This window comes from Ostrea edulis, chromosome 10 (genome assembly GCF_947568905.1).
Source record: "Ostrea edulis chromosome 10, xbOstEdul1.1, whole genome shotgun sequence".
Classification (NCBI taxonomy): domain Eukaryota; kingdom Metazoa; phylum Mollusca; class Bivalvia; order Ostreida; family Ostreidae; genus Ostrea; species Ostrea edulis.
The window spans coordinates 29,095,944-29,118,078 of record NC_079173.1 but is presented as its reverse complement, the minus strand read 5'-3'; the positions used below and the strand labels follow the sequence as shown (position 1 = coordinate 29,118,078).

Genomic DNA, 22,135 nt, shown 5'->3' with positions numbered 1-22,135 from the left:
TTAAAGGCCACAAGCAGATAGGGTTTTTTTTTCTCATGTTAAAGCTTTCGAATAAATTCTACCTCATAAGAATATGAAAACAGGTCAGCTAACAAAGGAGCATAATTCATGCCCATGGGAATTCGAACAGACACCTGATCACCAAAGACTACGAAAACATTGTGAATGAGGAACTCCAGCATCGTTTTAATATCAACTTAGCTCATTAGAATTGTTGGATTTTCCAATGACGAAGTTCTGTCACTAATTCAAAGACCGACATTCTCTGAATTTAGGACCTTTTAGAATAAATGATTTCACCTCCTCGTTTTCAACTATATCAACAACACCAGTATTGACATGTCCAGGTCGACTATAGCAGAAAGAAGACGAAACATAAGAACACGTAGGTATATTAAGTATAAGAAGGTCTATAATATCTACTCACTGTAAAGTTTGTTTGTAATTGAAAGGTTTGGATGCAATAGTAGAAGTTTATTTGTAGGAAACACAAGGTGTAAGTTTGAACCTGAAATATGCTGGAATACAAGACTAAACTTTTTTTATGACGAAAAATGTTGCTTATGTTGACGGCATATATTCCTTTGGTAGTAAATTTAAGTTTAAGGAACTGGCGTCACGATTCGGAAGGAAGCATCATCCATAATCTGTGGTAGTTAAAAGAGCCTGTGATGGACAAAATCCAAAATCATAGAATTCAGTCTATATTCTGGTGTTGAAAAATCTAAGTATGGACTAGCATACTAGGCATCTTCAAATAACGTGCGAATATGTTGTGGACCTAACTGTCTTCCCGTGGGGATCCGGGTTAAAATAGGTCATCAGTAGCCCTTGCTTGTCGGAAGAGGTGACTAAATAAGGCGGTCCTTCGGATGAGACCGCAAAAAGCGAGGCCCCATGTCACAGCAGGTGTGACACGATAAAGATCTATCCGTGTTCAAAGACCGTTAGTTCCGAGCATAGGCCTAAATTTTGGAGCCTTTCATCGGCAGTGGTGACGTCTCCATATAAGTGAAAGATTCTCTCGAGTGACGTTAAACAATATACAATCAATCAATTTATCAACAAAGGAAACTTTGAAACATTTCACTTCAGGCTCCACAAATAAAAAAGTGAAAAGAATAGAGAATATAAAAACTCATAAACAGTATGACAGAAGAATACATTAGATACATATTTGGTAGTGTTAGTGATATGGCATTCCTGTTAGCTCTGCCTAATGGCCATATGCATGGGTTAATCCTTTAGCTGGATTGGTTGAGTGCTGGACTTGCGTGCCAGAAACCCGGGATCAAATCCCATCAGAGTCATACAATACGGGATATCGGAACTAGAAATTTTTGGAACTCTTCAGAAAATTATGCGTCACTTGGGCAACTCTTGTACATACAAATTGGTGATGGCTAAAGACAATTCATTTCTGATACAAAAATATCTGCCTGGTTTGAAGATTATTTTTCAGAATGTTGCAAATGAATGCCCCCTGGTACCAAAACATGAGATATTGGATTAAATTACTGAAGTTTGGCAGCGGAGACAAAACAAAAGATCTCCAGACACCCCCCCCCCCTTTTTCTGACATCGCGTTAAATTATTACATACATTTGTTATTAGTACATGCAAAGATCGATTTATTAGCTGGTCACTTGATATAGTTAATAGTAGCGGTGAATGGTAGTGTAAATGCAAGGTTAAATTGATGGAAAGCATACATGTACTAAAGGATACCCACCCCCCTTCTTTACGAATTAGGAGTATGAGCAGAACAGCTTTTCTTGCTAAGATTTTTCATATTAATATAACGGGTGCCGCTTTTTCTTCTTCTTTTGTTTCCCATCCCTCAACTTTCAAATACGACGCTAAACTGTCCCTAAACTCACTATATCTGATAGTAAGTAAGTTACATGTGCTTGTTTACTGAAAAAGTTGCCCAAGTTCACGCAAAAAAAAACAAAAAACAAAAAAACGCGATCTCGTTAGACACACTAAATATTAAAACCGGTCTGTTACATTTGGCGCCCACATTGGGACCTGGTTTATCTCTTTTGGGTGAGAGAGATTGTACCTCAGTACTTCGCCCAATAGGTGTTGGTACTCCGAAAAGTCAGGGACGACGCTTAAAAAGGAGGGGGACAATGTGGTAGTGTGAGTGATATGGTATTCCTACTAGCTCTGGCAAGTAGGTTAACCTTTTCGCTTGATTGGTAGAGTGCTGGACTTGTGTATGCAACAGAGACATTGTTCTGCCTCTGATGGGATTTGAACCCAGGTCTCTGGCACACAAACATAATAGGTTTATATATACATGTATAAAACAGACTTATACATACAAATATCCAGAACATATTTACATACCAATATATTCAGAATAGATTTACACATACAGGTATACAGAATAAATTACATAGAGAGGTATATAGAATAAATCTCGTATGCAGATATATAGAATAAATCTCGTATGCAGATATATAGAATAAATCCCGTATGCAGATTTATAGAATAAATCCCGTATGCAGATTTATAGAATAAATCTCGTATGCAGATTTATAGAATAAATCCCATATACAGATACTTAGAATAAATCAAATATGCAGGTATACAGAATGAATTACATATTTAACACGATAATGACATGTGTTGCCAGTGCACATTTTGAGAAAACCCCGCGGCCGCGATCCGGGTCCCGGAAAAAAAGTATATATATAGGCCTATATGCGGACTTATCTTTTTTTATTTTCTTTGTTTGGCAGAAAAAAATATTACTATTCCGAACAAATATTACATAAAGTTTATATCTGAATTTGGAGTATTTTATTTATTTATTTTTCAATTTACTCTACCGATACATTCTCGATGGCCTAGGTGTTTTATGAAGTTACATTTATGTTGTGTAACTGCCATATACCAATAATGGTTTTATACTTTAAAAAAAGAGCAGAGAATACCTGGCTGATTATTTCATACATTTGTGTATATTGTTTAAGTGTATCAAAAAGTATTCAATTTACCAATAGAGGACAATCACTATTTTCTTGTGCAGGTGTGTCGATCGCTTACAGTGACAACGTTTCGTCGCTAATTTTAAAGAAAACCGCGCAGCATGTCCCAATTTTATTTTATCGTAATATAAAAACTACCGAGAATTATATCACGAATAAGGGCCCATCAAAAAGGAAATTTACTCTACTTTTACAGGCTGTAATTATTTTTCCCTGATTCCATATATGAATATAGGTAAAACGCCGATCTGTTTAAACACTGAGAAAGAAAATCTTAAGAAATTGTACTTGTGCAAAAAATTGCTATTTTCTTATAACTCTGCCAGGTATTGAAATATTTTTTAAATGTGCTGAAAGCAGGGAATATATGCTATTCAAAAATATAAAAAGTACTGCATAAATAGGGAAAATTAAGAAAAATCATATGAGGGGGGAAATGACCTTGCGACAAAGCGTTGCGTCATATTTAGACGAAGCCATCATTCACTTCTTTTAAAATTAATTTAATGGCTTTATTTACATAGTTGATTTTTACATAGTTAAAAAATAGAGAAGATTTCCAAAAATATGATAGATACTACATCTCATGGCCGTAGTTTCAAAGATTTAGAGGCACTCCTTTTGCGAAGTCCTGTTTTTACGCGCCACCGGTCAAACTGACCGATACGGAAGAGAAAGGGTTAAGAACGAATGATGTGACTGTTTAGATAGAGGATATCTATATTGCGTGTTTTGATATTTGGTTTATACAACGAGATGATATATGGTGTATTTATTTGCGGAAGTGCTTTATTAAACGGGCGTGTGATAAAGCTAATGCTTTATCTCACTCTCAATATACACCACACGTATGAGATAAAAAATAACGTGTGACGTAGCAATTGATATATGAAGTGATTGTAACAAATGAAATGTGACGTAACAATGGACATTTAACGTGACTTTAACAAATGACATGTGACGTAACAATGACCATAGCATGTGCCTATGTAGCAAATGACATGTAAGGTAACAATGCACATATATTATAACTATGTAACAAATGACATGTGGCGTAACAATGAACATTTTATGTGATTGTAACAAATGACATGTGACGTAACAATGGACATTTGACTTTATTGTAACAAATTGCATGTGCGCAACAATGGATATTTGACATGATTGTAACAAATGGCATGTGACGTAACAATGGGCATTTGACGTTATTGTAACAAACTGCATGTGCGCAACAATGGATATTTGACATGATTGTAACAAATGACATGTGACGTAACAATGGGCATTTGACGTGATTGTAACAAATGACATGTGACGTAACAATGGGCATTTGACGTGATTTTAACAAATGACATGTGATGTAACAATGACCATATCATGTTCCCATGTAACAAATGACATGTGATGGAGCAATGGACATTTGACGTCATTGTAGCAAATGACATGTGCAGTAACAATGACTATATCATGTGCCTATGTAACAAATGACATGTGACGTAACAATGTATATAATTATGGTATAGTCATGTAACAAAGGTTATGCAAGACACATTCAACGAATTGAAGCTATATATCAGACCATTAATCCTGTATCTTAAGGCTGATTAATGTCGGTTCTTTTACGTATTTATTTGGTGAATCTATTTTGTTGAAGTCACCACCTTTGTCATCCCAAGCTAGAGTTGTCTGTCTTGCGGGGGGAAGACTTGAGATCACCGGTAGATGGCTCTGTAGTGCCGGGTCAATAGAGTCATCCAACACCTGATGCGTCTTCTAAAGAAATTAATTCACACATCGTAAAAATATTAATTTACATATCGTAAAATCATTTACACATCGTAAAAAAGTAGATACACACATCGCTAAAAAACCTAAAAATGGTCAGTAAATATTGACTGTATTGAGCCTCAGGCACACTAGGCATGTTATGTTGCCTTCTGACCAGTAAATATTGACTGTATTGAGCCTCAGACATACTAGACATGTTATGTTGCCTTCTGATCAGTAAATATTGACTGTATTTAGCCTTAGTCACACTAGACATGTTATGTTGCCTTCTGACCAGTAAATATTGACTGTATTGAGCCTCAGACATACTAGACATGTTATGTTGCCTTCTTACCAGTAAATATTGACTGTACTGAGTCTCAGACACACTAGACATGTTATGTTGCCTGGTGATCAGTAAATATTGACTTTACTGAGCCTCAGGTACACTACACATTGAGAGATGTTTGCATAATGTTATGAGATCATGACCTGATGTTCTTGAGAAGATTTATTTTAAACAGGATAACAAAAGAAAAGACCAATAGGGGAAAATTTTCCCAGACACAGTACAATTTGGTTTTTTTCTTTCTTCGTTTCTAATGATTGCTGTATATATGTTTGAATTTTTCAATCCTAAAATTTGAACCTAAAGCGTTGCTGAAATTAATTTCCAACTGTGTTTCCCTATTTTGGTGTAAATGTTGGCCTTTGGTCCTTCAGAGCAAGCCTGTTCCTAAATGAAATTATGATTTCTCTATAGGTTGCAATCTTAAGTACAATTCACAGTAGGTTTTATTTAGGGACACCTCTGAACTGGAGTCAAAATTCGCTAAGAACATAAAGACTACAAAACAATTGGGAACCCGTCTTTCGACAATCTGGTACATGAAAGGTGATGATAACGAACAGTAATCAATCTCATAACTCCTAACAGGAATACAAAAAAGAAAGTTGGGTAAAGACGGACTTGAACATATCAGAGGTGGGATCAGGCGCCTAGGAGGAGTGAGCATACCCTGTCGATTTATTTATGCCCTGGGTTCTTGATGTAAGCACATGCATAGCTCAGTCAGCTACATTTATGTGACTATGTTGAGATGCACATGTATAGTTCAGTAAGATATATTTCTGTCACTGTATGCTGAGATAAGTATGTGTATAGCTCAGTAAAATACATTTCTGTCAATGTATGCTGAGATGTACAGGAATTACACTTAGTCTATTTGATCCACAGTGTAATTTGAATATGATTACATTCTATGTCCCGCAATAAATCACATTCTATGTCCTGCAGTAAATCACACTCTGTGTCTCGCAGTAAATTACATTCTGTGTATCGCAGTAAATTACAGTATGTGTCCCGCAGTAAATTATATTCTATGTCTCGCAGTAAATTACACTTTGTGTCTCGCAGTAAATTACAGTATGTGTTCCGCAGTAAATTATATTCTATGTCCCGCAGTAATTTACACTCTGTAACTCACAGTAAACCACACTCTGCGTCCCGCAGTAAATTACACTCTGTGTCTCGCAGTAAATTACACTCTGTGTCCCGCAGTAAATTATATTCTATGTCCCGCAGTAAATTACAGTATGTGTCCCGCAGTAAATTATATTCTATGTCCCGCAGTAAATTACACTCTGTAACTCACAGTAAACCACACTCTGTGTCCCGCAGTAAATTACACTCTATGTCTCGCTGTAAATTACACTCTGTGTCTCGCAGTAAATTACAGTATGTGTTCCGCAGTAAATTATATTCTATGTCTCGCAGTAAATTGCACTCTGTAACTCACAGTAAACCACACACTGTGTCTCGCAGTAAATTACAGTATGTGTTCCGCAGTAAATTATATTCTATGTCTCGCAGTAAATTGCACTCTGTAACTCACAGTAAACCACACACTGTGTCCCGCAGTAAATTACACTCTGTGTCTCGTAGTAAATTATATTCTATGTCCCGCAGTAAATTACACTCTGTAACTCAAAGTAAACCACACTCTGTGTCCCGCAGTAAATTACACTCTGTGTCCCGCAGTAAATTATATTCTATGTCCCGCAGTAAATTACACTCTGTGTCCCGCAGTAAATTACACTCTGTGTCCCGCAGTAAATTACACTCTGTGTCTCACTGTAAATTACACTGAATATGACCCGCAATAAATTACACTCTTTGACCCGCAGTAATTTACACGCTGTGTTTCGTTGTAAATTAAACTTCATTTTCCACTATGAAAGGCAGTTAATTAAACGCTATGTCTTACAGTAAATCAAACTCTATGAACCACTGTAAATTACACTCTATGACCCGCAGTAAATCACACTCTATGACCCGCTGTAAATCAAACTCTATGACCCGCTGTAAATCAAACTCTATGACCCGCAGTAAATTATACTCTATGAACCGCAGTAAATTACACTCTATGAACTGTAGTAAATTATTCTCTATGAACTGCAGTAAATTACACTCTGTTACCCAGAGTAAATCATGTCCTTCAATTCATATACATTGTCCATCCATTCATATGTCATATCTCAATTTTGTGCAAAGATTTCTTATCCAAACATTTAATTCAATGTCCGACAACATTTCTTTTTCATTTGAGCCAATCATGTAATGAAATATTTAGTCATTTTTGTATGTGCTATGCCTTGAATACACAGTTCTGTAATATAAAAATCCGGGGATGAATGCACTCATTCCAATAATGTCGCCAAAAATCATGCTACTTTGGATATGTTATAAATTAGTTAGAGGAAATGAGGATTTTTTTCAATATCCCAGAGAGGATCTCTCTCTTTAATGCCACATGGTCATATCAGTCACGTGACTCAATAAATGTATCTTGATATTCAGATGCTGGATGAAGTAATGCTACAATGTACCTGGGTCACCGCTAATACCAGCATCCATAATGTTACCAACGATGATACCAATACCAAACCATTTGATACGAACATTGATTGGTCAACCCATTAACTCAAATTTGCACTCTAGAAACAAATTTATTCCTTCTTTTTTTTTTTTTCTTCTTTTTTTTTTTTTTTTTTTGTTTGGTCATTTTGAAACATCTTCTGCTGATATCACTGTTGTATTATTTGAGTTTAAGTGACTCACGCGTGCGTTTTCAATGATGTTATCAATAACACAATTTAAATAAAATCAGATCCTAAGATACGCTCACAATCGCTGTAATAGGCAGAGTATACGGCGCAGATCTACGAAGTCTGATTTTAATTAGATTGATCAATAACAGTACATAAAATTTTAGCATTCTTCAATAAAATTTTTTTAGTACTTTCCAAAAAATTCTCCATGGTTACTGACAGCGTCTCTTAATGTTTCTAAAATACACGGAATTAAAACACTACACAAAAACTTAACATTAAGGTAAATCCATACTCGCAGTTTTATCTGATACAAGTTTTAAAAGTGTATTTATTTCCATTCATTAGAGTTAAAACTAACAAATTATCAAATAAAATACATAGGTCATCACACTTTTTAAGATGCGAGATATACATAAACAGAATCATCTATAACCGTCAGAAAATTGCAATTTTTCTTAAACAACGTTATCAAAATTTCATGCAAACTGGTTATGACGATATAATTACATTCATAACAATTTCATGAAACTGTATCTTCACAAAAATATATAAAATGTCTGTAAAAATAAAGGAAATATATCAAATAATAGACGTGATAAAGAAATCAATAAAAACAGGGTTATTGCCCTTTGATTCAATATTTTAAAAAATGTATCATTGACTATTCATCTATAACTTACATTTTTGAAAAGTTTTATTAACAAGATTTTTTACAATAGCTATCAGAAAAGACTCTAGCAAAATTTATGTTTCTATCATGCATAAATCAAAATAAATCATTGATTTTGCAAAATATGATGACATCACAGGAGGGTGGAATCACTTTAAACGGAGTTTTTGTCGTTAATGTAATCTAGCACCTTTAGATGTAAGCAAAACATTGATCGCGATGCAATTGTCATCATGACGTCATCATGATAGTCTTACACATTTCATTCCCAGTAAGTGGCAGATCAACTGTTTTTCTTAATGAAAAAAAAGAAGAAAAGAACTACAATTAAATGGGAAAATGTTTGAAGATATTTATCAGACTATTAATTTTAGAACAATGCCTACCTTAAAAATTTACTGAAATATTTTCTATTTATCCTGTAGGAAAACATTAATGCTAAATTATTTATCTAAAAAATTCCCCTTGCGATAAACGCCCTGTAACATCTAAATATGAAAGAGGAAATATACATGTATGGGGATAACTATAGGATCCACCTATTTATTTAACTCAATGTTATGGGAATATGACGCCAAACGACGTAAACCGTGCATTGTGATGTCACATTTAGCCTCAACTTTTTCTCTCTTTCAAATCAAACAATTAAAACCAAAAATCAATACATCCCGTTTACAATTCAAAAGACAGTTAAATCTATATAAAAAAAAAATAACTAACAAATTCAACATGGTAAAAAGGTAAGCATAAATGTATCTATATCTTTATCTAAAGAAACGCATGAACTCGTTCATCTATTTAGTCGTATTACTGTTTTTCTTTTTGATGATTTGCTAAAAACTGTAACAATAATCATAATAACATTCATTATTAACAAAATGAGTGTTTGAATTACATATTGCACGTCAGTCTTGTATATTTGGCATTCAAAATTAAAACACGAATAACTGTAGAAGCAACTAATGAATACAACAAAATGGCGGCGCCCATATGGATCAACAAATTTTCAGTGAACGTATGTAGAGATTATCTATCTCTATTCATTTGCTGATATTCTCTTTTTTTTTTTCATTTACATAAGCGTTACCTTCAGCGCCTTGCTTCGCGAACGGACCTTCGGCTCGGTATAAAGTATAATCGTCATGAATATGTATATAGCCCATCATATTTTGATCCAATATCAAAAGATTCTAAAATGTTCCAATTGTCCTAAGAAATTATGTTTTTCAATTACATCTTTTCGGGCAAAATTTCCATTGGCCACCTTACAATGCGTGGTTAACTTACCAACTTAAATATCTTAAAAGTTCCCAGTACCACTTTTTTTTTATTAAACATTCCCAATATCAAAATACACTTTGGGTCATAAGCTTTCCGTGTAAATATGACAGATGAAGGGAATATATGTTTTAGTCATCGGTAAATATGATTTGTCATATCATCGAACAATCTAATTAGAATCAGATCTTCAGTAACCGTTACACTGGAAAAGGATCTGACAACATTGGTTTTGAGTACATGTTATTGACCACATTCTCATGAATAATTCAACAAATATTCGACCAATAAAATAGCTTGACAAGAATCAACGACCAATCAGAAAACGTTTTACTGAAGCGTATTCGGAATGTAAGTTTACAAAAAAAGGTGTCGATCCATGGAAAGTTTAAACAAATTGCAAATATCAACGTCAAAGAAAGATTTTTATAATACAATGTACATCGATTATTGTTGAAATATATTTTCTGTGACGTTCTAACATCGCTCATGGCCGCCGCCATCTTCTTCGATTATTCTCCCGTGCTTCTTGGTAATTATTGGCATGCATGTGATTAATACCAAGTATGTTCAGATGTTCCGATATAACAGCAAAACTTTCATGATAGCGAAAACCATCATTTGATTGGTCAAGTGTGAAAGGTGAGATAATATGACCTCCAACGCAATGCTTGTCAGATCCTTCTCCAATGTAACGGTTAAAGATCTGATTTTAATTAGATTGGTAAAATTTCGTGAAATTACACGAAAAGGTTGTAAAAATCACGGACAGGTGGTCGTTTAATACAGGTAGAATATATAGGGCAACGTCTTGGGGGACTTTTTATGGTCACATACAACAGTAAGTCGCTTAGAACAGTGGGTCGCTGTAGCAACTTTGACTGTATATTGATTTGTTTAATTCATTTCTAACCTCTACTGTTAGTAATTTTAAATCAACAGTATAGTTTTGAATTCATTGCTTGTCGGAGTAGTGAATAAAAACGTGATTTTAGGAAATGGAACTATCTTATACTGATGACACGAACCATTTACAGCCCAGAAGATTGGTCTGCATCGATCCTACGACTTAAACAAACAAAATGTCTTTTCTCGGACAATAAACAAGAATTACATTAATCTGGCTAAGGAGAATTCGGGATATACATGTACTTCCACCCGATGAACATGTTTACCCGTTTCACATGTCAGATTTAATCCTCACAATCTATATGCAGATATAACGAAATTAAATGCTATGTGAATCTATACAACGGCATTTTACATATAGATAGAAAAGGTGCTAAAGATCAGATTTAGATTTGCTGCGGAGGTTGTTTCCTCCCACTATCGTCCGGAGATATGTCTTTCAGTTACGTTTTGATTTTTATTATTTTGTTCCTAGAAAGTAAAATTGTGATAATTTGCCATACTTTATAAATTCATAACTTCTAATATACATGTATGTGAAAGCAATGAAAATACCGTAATTTAGCATTGTACGGAAGCGTACGTCTATGATTTTGTTGATTATGATGGAGTCACCGTTTTATTCTTGTTTCATTGGGAGGTTTGTGTTTGGATGTTTGTTTGTCAATAACAATGATAACTACGGCGACGACATCCACGACCAACACTACTACTACTACCACCACCACCATTACTACTCCGACGAGTCAGAATACATGTAGGTCCTCAGTACCTCTTGCTTGTCGTAAGACGCGACTAAATGGAGCGGTCATTCGGATGAGACCGCAAAAACCGAGGTCCCGATTCACAGCAGGGGCGGCACGATAAAGATCCCTCCCTGCTCAGAGGCCGTGGGCGCCGAGCATAAGCCTAAATTTCGCAGTCCTTCACCGGCAATGGTGATTGGGTGAAAAGTTCTCGAACGAATCGTTAAACAATATACAACCAACCATTTACTCAGTAGTAATAATAATTATTGCCATTATGATAAGAGTAGGTGATAATTATCACCATCAACATCATTTTGATTTTTATTCTCTGAATACATTCATCAATTCATATGTACATCATTCTTTCAAGGTCAAGGTCACTTGTACTGGTTAAAAAATGGCTATTTTGAATACAGTGGAATGTTACCTTTTTCTTGCATTTCCAGTAGAGGTAGAACATAAGCCCGGCCGCTGCTATCGATCCGAGCATCGCTCCCAGAGCGGGTAAAAGTGCTGAATCTGCAAAGTGAAAAAATAGCTGCATTTGCTTTCATTGAATTACGTTTTCGGGCGTGAAATCTTTAATTACCACGATTTAGTTCGAAGCCTGGTTCTTCTCGTCTTACGAATGAGTTTTCAGCTGATTATCAGGGGATAAGTAATAGCGTGATTTTGTCACGTGATACTCTTTACTATCTGTGATGTTTTGAGGTAAAAATTAGAAACTACCATAAAAAATAAAAATGCTGTTAAGGGATATCAATTACAACAAGGCTTGCACACGGCATGTTCTGAATTGAAATCAATTTCCTTAACAGAAGGAATAAAAACTTCATAATGAAATATACCTTGCTTGTTGTTATTGTTACGTGGTACGTTATCTTTAGCGGACGACTGCGTGGTTGTCTGGTTTGTTCCAGGGGTCAAAGGTTGGCTGACGATGTTCAACATTGTGCTGGTCGTAGTAAGCGTTCCGTGATTGACTGTTGTTGATTCGGCACTGTCCGTTGTGTTTGTTAAAGAGTCATTGCCACCGTTAGAATTTACTACAGAAAAAGTAGTCCCCGCGGAAGAATCTGTCGTTGCCTCTGTTGTAATAGTCTCTACGGTGGCAGTTTCAGTCATTACTACGCCGGTGTTAAAGGAGGGGGTGGTGGTCGTGGTGTCAAATGTCGCGGATGAAACTGAGGAGTCGGTTATGTCTAGATTGGTTGTCGATTCCGCATCATTGACAGTGGTTAACGACAATGGACTTTGTGTTGTAGTGGTGAGGTTCAAGATCGTGAATGTGTCGTTACAAGAAACAACTGGTGTCGAGTTCTGACACTGCACGATTATTTCGTCTGAGGAGTTTGTGGCTGCAGATATATTAAGTGAAATCAACATATGCATTATCGTGAAATCAACATATGAATGATCGTGAAATCAAGATAGGAATTATCATGAATTCAAAATATGAATTTAGAAAAGGCTTATTTTGAATTATTTTGGACTTTAGGGAGGGGTATGCAAGACGTTGTATTGCAAATATTAGACATATTTTCAACAAAAAAAACAATTAAATCAACTCATGTAGCTTATTCGAAAGGGGGCCGGGGGAGGGGGGGGGGGGGGGGGGGGGGGGCAAGCACCTGTGGAAGATTGGTAAAACATTGTCGAATCTTACACAACGTCTGATCACAATTATATATGTAAATTCGTAAACTTTACAAATAAAACAATTCCCCAAAATACCTACACCAGCACGCAGGATTAGCTCAGTACATGTGTACCGTCAACAGTGTAATTTTGAAATAGTCTATCGCGTGGTACAAAATATGCTTAATCTGTTAAAACCTATTAATATCAATCGACAAGAAAATTAATCTTAATATGTATATTAAAAAAAAAAAAAAAAATGAAAGAAAGAAAGAAAAACAAGCTCATTTGGTTCGGGACTTTAGTGTAAGTTTTTTTTTTTTAAATTGTAAATATAGAACTGAAATGCTGATTTTTTAAAATGACTTTCTTAGAAATGGTCCTTCATGTAATGTACATGTATGATGGTTATAAGGATAGTATCCACTACATTTTGCAATGCCCTGTAATTATTTCTGAGAGAGGGAGATTATCCACTATATTTTACAATGCCCTGTTTTTACTTCTGAGAGAGAATAGTATTCACTACATTTTACAATGCCCTGGTATTATTTCTGAGATAAATCATTGTATGCATTTATTGTGAACACTCATTGCTGTTCATATTCTTTTTAGGGGAAAAGATGATTAATTTTGTCAATAAAAAACTTTGAACTGTTAATTAAAACACTTTCTTTGCCGCTCATACTTATATATACGAATGTAAGCGCTTTGATTCAACAATTTCGCTACAACAGTATACCATGCCTATAGGGAAATGTTGGGAGAAAACAGTTTTGATAAGTTATTGCTTTTAAAGGCGTGAATTTATTTTAAACATATTTGTTATAACTCAAATATTTTAAACATCCAGTATACATATATATGCTTGGAATATTTGCTAATTTATAGTTTGCATAGTTTATAATCATTGAGAATTTTTCTTCTTTTTCGTGTGTACCCTTTTCTCTTCATTTTAATCTTTTCTCTTTGTTTTGTCTTTATCATATTTGATATTTTATCTTCATTAGAATAATGTTCTTGTTGCATGATAATTTTGTAATCATATATAGATCAGACGTTAAATCTTGTTGCTTGATACATCTATGAATTGAATAAAATATTCATGGGTAACCTCAAAATATCAGAATCAAAATAAGATACAAGGCTCCAAGAAACCTCCGTTGCCCTAAAAATTCTAAATAAAATAACAAGCTGTGAAACCCGAGAGACTGAAAGTAACCCAAGAAACTGTGACATTCGTCAAACTAAAAAAAAAGCGTTACATTCGTTAGATTGTGAAAACAAATCCGAATACACCTTTTATTATCATTATTATTTAATGGGGAAAATTTCTGGATCCGCTCTTATACATGTAGCTTCACCCGATCTAACGGTGTCTGAAATTCTTCACTAGCAAAATGAACAAAAATAGAAAGAGAAAAATAAAACAAATTAAAGAGTAGTTCTATCCTAACCTCAAACAGCTGTGCTGGGTGGGCGTGGAGGGTTATCTTAATTCATTGGCCTAAGCTTACACTGTCATTCAGTATTACTATTAGGAGGGACAGCCAGACAATACATGCAATTCTGCATATGAAACTAATGAACTTTGCATGTAAAAATAAAGAAAAAATGTATATTGTAAACATAGTGTCCCCCACCCCCACGTTAATATGTGCCCGAGTTGCACATCCTTACCGCAGCATACACAATACCTCAAGCTATCACTAATACAGAGGGGAAATAGAAGTGAGACGGACTGTTGGGAGAGAGAGATATATATAGAAACAAATTCCTTCCGGTTCCCATACATCCTTTTATATATGTACCTTCTAAATGAATCAAGAACTTTCCACCCCCGGAAATAGCCGTGTTATCTAGTCGTATGGAGATACTATTGCTTCTGCTGGTATACAGGGTCGTTCTGAGAGAGGGAGATTATCCATTATATTTTACGATGCCCTGTTTTTACTTCTGAGAAAGAATAGTATTCACTACATTTTACAATCCCCTGGTATTATTTCTGAGAGAAGTCATTGTATGCATTTTTGTGAACACTCATTGCTGTTCATATTCTTTTTAGAGGAAAAGATGATTAATTTTGTCAATAAATAACTTTGAACTGTTAATTAAAACACTTTCTTTGCCGCTCATACTTATATACACGAATGTAAGCGCTTTGATTCAACAATCTCGCTACAACAGTATATCATGCCTTTAGGGAAATGTTGGGAGAAAACAGTTTTGATAAGTTATTGCTTTTAAAAGCTTGAATTTATTATAAACATATTTGCTATAACCGTATTTTAATGTCTCACTCAAATATTTTAAACATCCAGTATACATATATATGCTTGGAATATTTGCTAATTTATAGTTTGCATAGTTTATAATCATTGAGAATTTTCTCTTGTTTTTCATGTGTACCCTTTTCTCTTCATTTTAATCTTTTCTCTTTGTTTTGTCTACATCATATTTGATATTTTATCTTCATTAGAATAATGTTCTTGTTGCATGATAATTTTGTAAGCATATATAGATCAGTCGTTAAATCCTGTTGCTCGATACATTTATGAATTGAATAAAATATTCATGGGTAACCTCAAAATATCAGAATCAAAATAAGATACAAGGCTCCAAGAAATCTCCGTTGCCCTAAAAATTCTAAATAAAATAACAAGCTGTAAAACCCGAGAGACTGAAAGTAACCCAAGAAACTGTGACATTCGTCAAACTAAAACAAAGCGTTACATTCGTTAGATTGTGAAAACAAATCCGAATAAACCTTTTATTATCATTATTATTTAATGGGGAAAATTTCTGGATCCGCTCATATACATGTAGTTTCACCCGATCTAACGGTGTCTGAAATTCTTCACTAGCAAAATGAACAAAAATAGAAAGAGAAAAATAAAACAAATTAAAGAGTAGTTCTATCCTAACCTCAAACAGCATAAACTGTGCTGGGTGGGCGTGGAGGGTTGTCTTAATTAATTGGCCTAAGCTTACATCTCCACTGTCATTCAGTATTACTATTAGGAGGGACAGCCAGACAATACATGCAATTCTGCATATCAAACTAATGAACCTTGCATGTAAAAATAAAGAAAGAATGTATATTGTCAACATAGTGGAGGGGGGTGTCCCCCACCCCCACGTGAATATGTGCCCGAGTTGCACATCCTTACCGCAGCATACACAATACGTCAAGCTATCACTAATACAGAGGGGAAATAGAAGTGAGACGGACTGTTGGGAGAGAGAGAGATATATATAGAAACAAATTCCTTCCGGTTCCGATACATCCTTTTATATATGTACCTTCTAAATGAATCCAGAACTTTCCACCCTCGGAAGTAGCCGTGTTATCTAGTCGTATGGAGATACTATTGCTTCTACTGGTATACAGAGTCGTTCGAGCGAAATCGTTTATGTCATCGCATGCTATATCACAAATTGAAGTGTTATCTGTTATTAGCAATCTCTGTTTACATTCCCCTGAACTTTCACTAAACTGAAGGTCAAATCCTGTGATACGAATTGTGGAGGTACCGCTAGCAGTGACCTCGCATGTAGCGCCGGAAGTTGTTCCACAGGAAGACATTTCCAACGGATATCCTTCACTTGACAGGAAGACTGACTGGGCTGTAAATGTGGCATTGTTGATGGACTGCACGGCTGAATCTGGAAATGAATTATACAAACCATAATGACACCAAGTCACGCACCATCGAACAGAGAAATGTCAAGTAATTGTCAGGATCAATTAACGCAAGTTGATCGCTTCTATAACAAGAAAAAAGAAAGAATCACAGTGAAGCTCATTTAGCCCAAAGTTATCCGATGTTTGGACTCATACAACATAAAATGTGCAAACTAAAGTAATAAGAAATATTTCTTGCAAAGTCATGGACTCTATGTCTACTGGGTCTACTCTGCATTTCCCATATTGCTTTTTCCCCCCAAACTCTTAATTTAAACATGTTTACTAGATTAAATGATGTATAGATTTTCGGCTCTGATTTATAGATTCCCGGCTCTGATTAATAGATTCACGGCTCTGATTAATAGATTTCTAGATCTGATTTATAGATTTCCGGATTTGATTTGTAGGTTTTCGGCTTTAATGTATAGATTTCCGGCTCGGATTTATAGATTACCGTCTCTAATTTGTAGATTTCAGGCTCTGATCTAGAGAGTTTTAGATCTGATTTATCATATAGAATTCCGGCTGATGCATAGATTTCCGGCTCTGATTAAAAGATTTTTGGCTCTGATTATAGATTTCCGCCACTGATTCATAGATTGCAGCCAGCTGCATATTACATTGACAGATCCAGAAATTTCAGAACGGGAGAGGGGAGTAAAATACAAGGAATATAGAGGGTGTCTTGAAGTCCCCCGTAGACGGACCGAGCTTGCGAGGTCCGTTCGCGACAAAAAACGAGGTCGTCGTATTTCCCATACAAAGTCTATAACCTTTTTATTGTATACTTTCAATTTCATTTAGAAACTAACAATAATTTTATTTTTAACAATAACTTTATCGGTTTAACTGAGTAAAAGATGAAAAACACGAAAAATTTGAAAAATAACGACGTAAAAATTTGATTGTGAGGTAATGTTTGCGGGCCGGAATGTTTCCGGGCATATATCGTGTAATATATGCCCGCAAACTTTTAAAGAAAAAAGAAGAGATGAAATTGAAAGTATATAATAAGACATTATATTCTAGTGGTTTCTGTAAAAAGGGACCATATTTGAGAGGGGAGGGCGTACGCCCGGCTTGCCGACGTTGGATCCGCCACTAGATCAAGAAAATGTAGTTTATCTACTCTATATATTCATTCCGAGTATCCCTTGATTCCCCGGATCCAGAAAATAATTTCTGACGGGGCTGCTATTAAAGTTTGTAACACCCCCCCCCCCTTTCCAGGAGACTGAAGACTCCAATATGGCAAAAGATATTTTTTATTAAAATGTTCAATCAGAGGAGTTCCGATTAAATGACTTAACATATCCACCAATGCTATATAACTTCGAAAAACTATCGCAATTAATACTGTATTCTATCAAACGTCATGTGATGCCGAGTGGGCGGAACGTGCGTCGTAAAAGTTGGAGGTAGTATGCAGTTTTTTTAGTCACCTAACGTTTCCAATTTACAGGTAAAACCCGATCCTTCGACAAAACGTTTCAATTTACAGGTAAAACCTGATACTTCGACAAAACGTTTGAAAATCCATGAATACGTCTACATGATATTCGTGTTACATATCAAGTTTTGGCGCTACAAAAAATGTTCATTACATAGGTGTAATTGCACAGAATAGGTGTAAATTGCCATTTCGTTGGTATGGTTTGTAGAAACCTTGAAATGGGAAGCATTGTGACTAATTCCTTATGGTGATTATCTATTTTTTTTTTTACTTTACGGATTCCATGGAAATTGGAAATTCTCGACAGTGATTGCCGACTTCTGAATCTTGGTTAGATTTATTCGCTATCTTTGATCTAGACACATGTTACAATTTATCATCTCACATGCAACGATCGATTTCAACAAAAAACGAAGTGATTCTCATTTTGGAATATTTTAGAAATTGTATTCAGATGTATTTTGAATCTTGGGAATTGAATATCATAAGTCACAGACATTGGGCACCCCCCCCCCCCCCCCTGATATGTATAAGTTTACTTAAAAAACGAATAATAATCTAAAAATCTTCATGCGTTCAGATTTTAACGAAGCTTTAAAATTATATAAGTCTTGAATTTTGTGGGTGGGTGGGTGTGGGGTGTGGGTGAAACGTGTAAATTTACATCAGTGACAGGTCTCAGTCGTTTCATTATTTTTTGCATGTGTAAACATATTTACATTTCAAATCTCTAACTGTCCCGTTTTGATCCAGAACTGGTAATGAACACATATTCCTGTTCTTAAACATTTGCTAGGACTTCCGATTAAACGAGAGTTTAAGGATGAGTATTAAGAATAAAGATGAAAATAAAAAGATCTTAAAAGGAATACAAAATCGAGAAAAGGACAAACCTGGACCCCTTGTAACACGAGAAGTGGGATTAGGTGCCTAGGAGGAGTAAGCATCCCCTTTCGATATTTTTCATTACATGAATTACATGCAGTCTAGCATGTATAATCGTATCAATTTCAAAAGCGTGTTTTTGGTCTATCATTGGGAAGAGAGAGAGAGAGAGAGAGAGAGAGAGAGAGAGAGAGAGAGAGAGAGAATTCGATTATATTACAATCTCTCTAAAAGTTTCAAATTAAATAAAATAGCAGTTTTTGGTTTGGAATCATCTTGTTAAGAGCATACAATACATTGTGGTTTTCATTATTTTGAATTCAGATACTCATTTTCAATGTAACACCACATCCAATTTCAGACACATAAGTGCAGACCTTAACTACGCTGTTAATAAACATTTCTGATCTACAGATGGACTTTAAGACGCATACTCCCTAGCAGTGTGTCTAACCTGGTAGACAGTTGTACCACATTTTCATGTAGTTGGACTTTTCCATGAAGACACTGCTATTGCAGACATCGTTAGTAAAGTTCCAAGACGCCTGTACGCCTTGTCCACAGTCCTGGCGTCCAGAACACCGGGAATAATGTTCGTGCTGATACGCATGCTCAGTTCCATAATACCTCTTCCCACAATCCTCAGTTTCGTTGACATAATTGCAGCAATATGAGATGTTCCGGTTGGTGACGTCAGAGATTGCGGGGCAGTTGCGGTCTATTCTTTTGGAATATGTGTAAACATCGTACACGTATATTTTATAGCCCACTGGACAAGATGGATTCATGTAATCCTCGAATCCATTACCGTAGCAAGCTTGAAGAGTGTATATTGATAAGCCCTGTGTACCTACAATATACATATACATACAATTTACTTTTAGATAGTTTGTTTCTATACCCTTTCAGTTTCCATTCAAATAAGAAATATAGACGTTCATCTAGATATATAGCTCGACGAGGATGCCAACATATAAAGTTCATATAAATCAAAAATATTTGGTATTCAATTTTTCTACATAAGCACACTAAATGTGCACTTTATAATTGATAGCTAATTAAACTTTCTTTTATAAAATACCTTTATCGGAAAGAAACACACCTTACCTATGAAGGCGAAGACGGATGAACTTAAAATACAACACAATAACGATATGGAAGAGGCCATACTTAGTTCATTTAGGAAAACTACACAGTGTTTTCAAATTTCACCGACTTTAAATGTCTTGAAAGCTATCAGGTGACAATAATTTTGAAATGATATTTTAAAAACAAGTGTTCTATTGACCTCATTGTCATTCATTAAACCTTTCAATGGATCATTCGTCATGTGTAATCGCCGTTTCGTTCGCTGTTTTAGTTACATGCATTATTGCCATATCTTGATTTTTAAAGATTTACTTGGGGTGAAAACACAGGCACTTGTTTCTGTAAATGACTTATGACCTCTGTATACTAATAATAACACGTGTTATTATTAGTATACAGAGGTCATAAGTCATTTACAGAAACAAGTGCCTGTGGGTGAAAAGACAAACTTAAAACATAACAATACGATTAGCACGGTTAGTTTTATGGCCATACACATTATTTCGTTTTTTCTAATTTAGTAATTGTTTTATGTACCGTCGAGAATTTTTCACTCATACTGAGACGTCACCAGCTGTAGGTGAAGTACATGCACCAAAAATAGACCTACGCTTAGCGCTCATAGCAGCAACAGTGAGGATTCTATATCGTGCCAACCTTTGCCGCGACACGACACCTCTGTTTTTAAGGTAATATCCAAAAAGACCCGTGATTCCCTCTTCTTCCGAGCAATTGGCGATGGAGCAATCACTACCTGTCTTAACGTTCCCGGTTTGACTATTACATAAGATCGATATTCCGTTGGTTTTGATTTAGCAATGTATTAGATTTTGTGAAAAAATAAAGAGGTTTACTGGCAATAATAAACGGTGATAACTCATCTGTTGAGACAGTAAGACAGATCAAACTGAAGGCAGGATTTATTTAGTCCATGAACTCCTGAACGTTTTAATATTCAACTCTATCGACATGTTTGTTTTAGTATCATAGCGAAGATTAAAATAGCTGCGAAAAGCAATACTGATTTGTCTATCACAGTAGCATAAAATATGACTGGATTTTCTTTCTTTTTTTTCGCTCGCCAGTGACAATGACAATATCTTTATTCTCTTAAACTGATTTACAGTGTAGAGAAATAAACAAAGTGAACGTAATATAGATATACATTTGAGTCGTGGGTAAAGGTACATTTTGAGAGAGAGAGAGAGAGAGAGAACTAGAATACAATGTTGTCAGTGGGTGGATTGATTAACCTGGAGAACATACTCTCTCAGAAATGTTTTTGATAAATTTACTTAAATTGATTAATTTACTTCTGTTTTGTGTATTAAAAAGCTGTACGATTGTATGAAGCGCTGATGCACGTCCATTCATTTTCCAGCGTTAACGCTGTTTTCTGTCATCTCCTCCAATGATGACAACAAACCAATGCTGCTGGTGTACCCGGGGTTAGCGCAGAAATATCACACACGCTTCTCACCACTGCGACCCGAGTTCGATCCCCGTGGTCGGCAGTGGTTGTATATGAGAGGGTATGGTGGTCGCCCGCTCGGACACGTGGGTTTCCTCCGGGTACTCCGGTTTCCTCCCACATAAATGACTCCCTAGCGCCAACATCCGTGCATCAAAGGACTCCACTGGAAATAAACGTTCGAGATTCCGTGTGCTATCCTTAGTGCGTACACATATTAATTTGTATCTAAATATCGGATACACATTTATTTTGGAACACTAACTTTAGAATTCATTCTATTATGCATTATTTACATCTTAAATCAATCATATAGTTAGAAATTACACATCTTACAGGGCTCACGGCGGATGTGACCGGTCGACAGGGGATGCTTACTCCCCCTAGGCACCTGATCCCACCTCTGGTGTGTCCAGGGGTCCGTG

The 22,135-nt window shown here is 35.6% G+C and overlaps 2 protein-coding genes across 2 annotated transcripts in view; one reads left to right on the top strand and one right to left on the bottom strand.

The window, feature by feature from the left end:
* The window catches only part of LOC125674557 (uncharacterized), a 412,455-nt gene that overhangs the window by 383,066 nt on the left and 7,254 nt on the right, over window positions 1-22,135 (top strand). The window lies entirely within an intron of this gene.
* LOC125665340 (uncharacterized) lies at window positions 1,045-20,318 on the bottom strand. Its single transcript, XM_056150911.1, has 6 exons — window positions 20,258-20,318; window positions 19,605-20,000; window positions 16,428-16,790; window positions 12,335-12,844; window positions 11,914-12,005; window positions 1,045-4,772 (listed from the first exon to the last, which is right to left on the bottom strand). The coding sequence occupies exons 1-6, from the start codon at window positions 20,316-20,318 to the stop codon at window positions 4,581-4,583; spliced, it is 1,614 nt and encodes a 537-aa protein (XP_056006886.1). The 3' UTR covers window positions 1,045-4,580.

Excerpts from the sequence above, each read along its gene's own strand:
- LOC125665340 (XM_056150911.1), bottom strand. The coding sequence starts at position 20,318 with ATGGCCTCTTCCATATCGTTATTGTGTTGTATTTTAAGTTCATCCGTC. Across the intron at positions 16,791-19,604 it reads GTGGTACAACTGTCTACCAG|ATTCAGCCGTGCAGTCCATC; the intron begins GTTAGACACACT and ends ATTCATTTCCAG. Across the intron at positions 12,845-16,427 it reads GTTCTGGATTCATTTAGAAG|CCACAAACTCCTCAGACGAA; the intron begins GTACATATATAA and ends ATATATCTGCAG.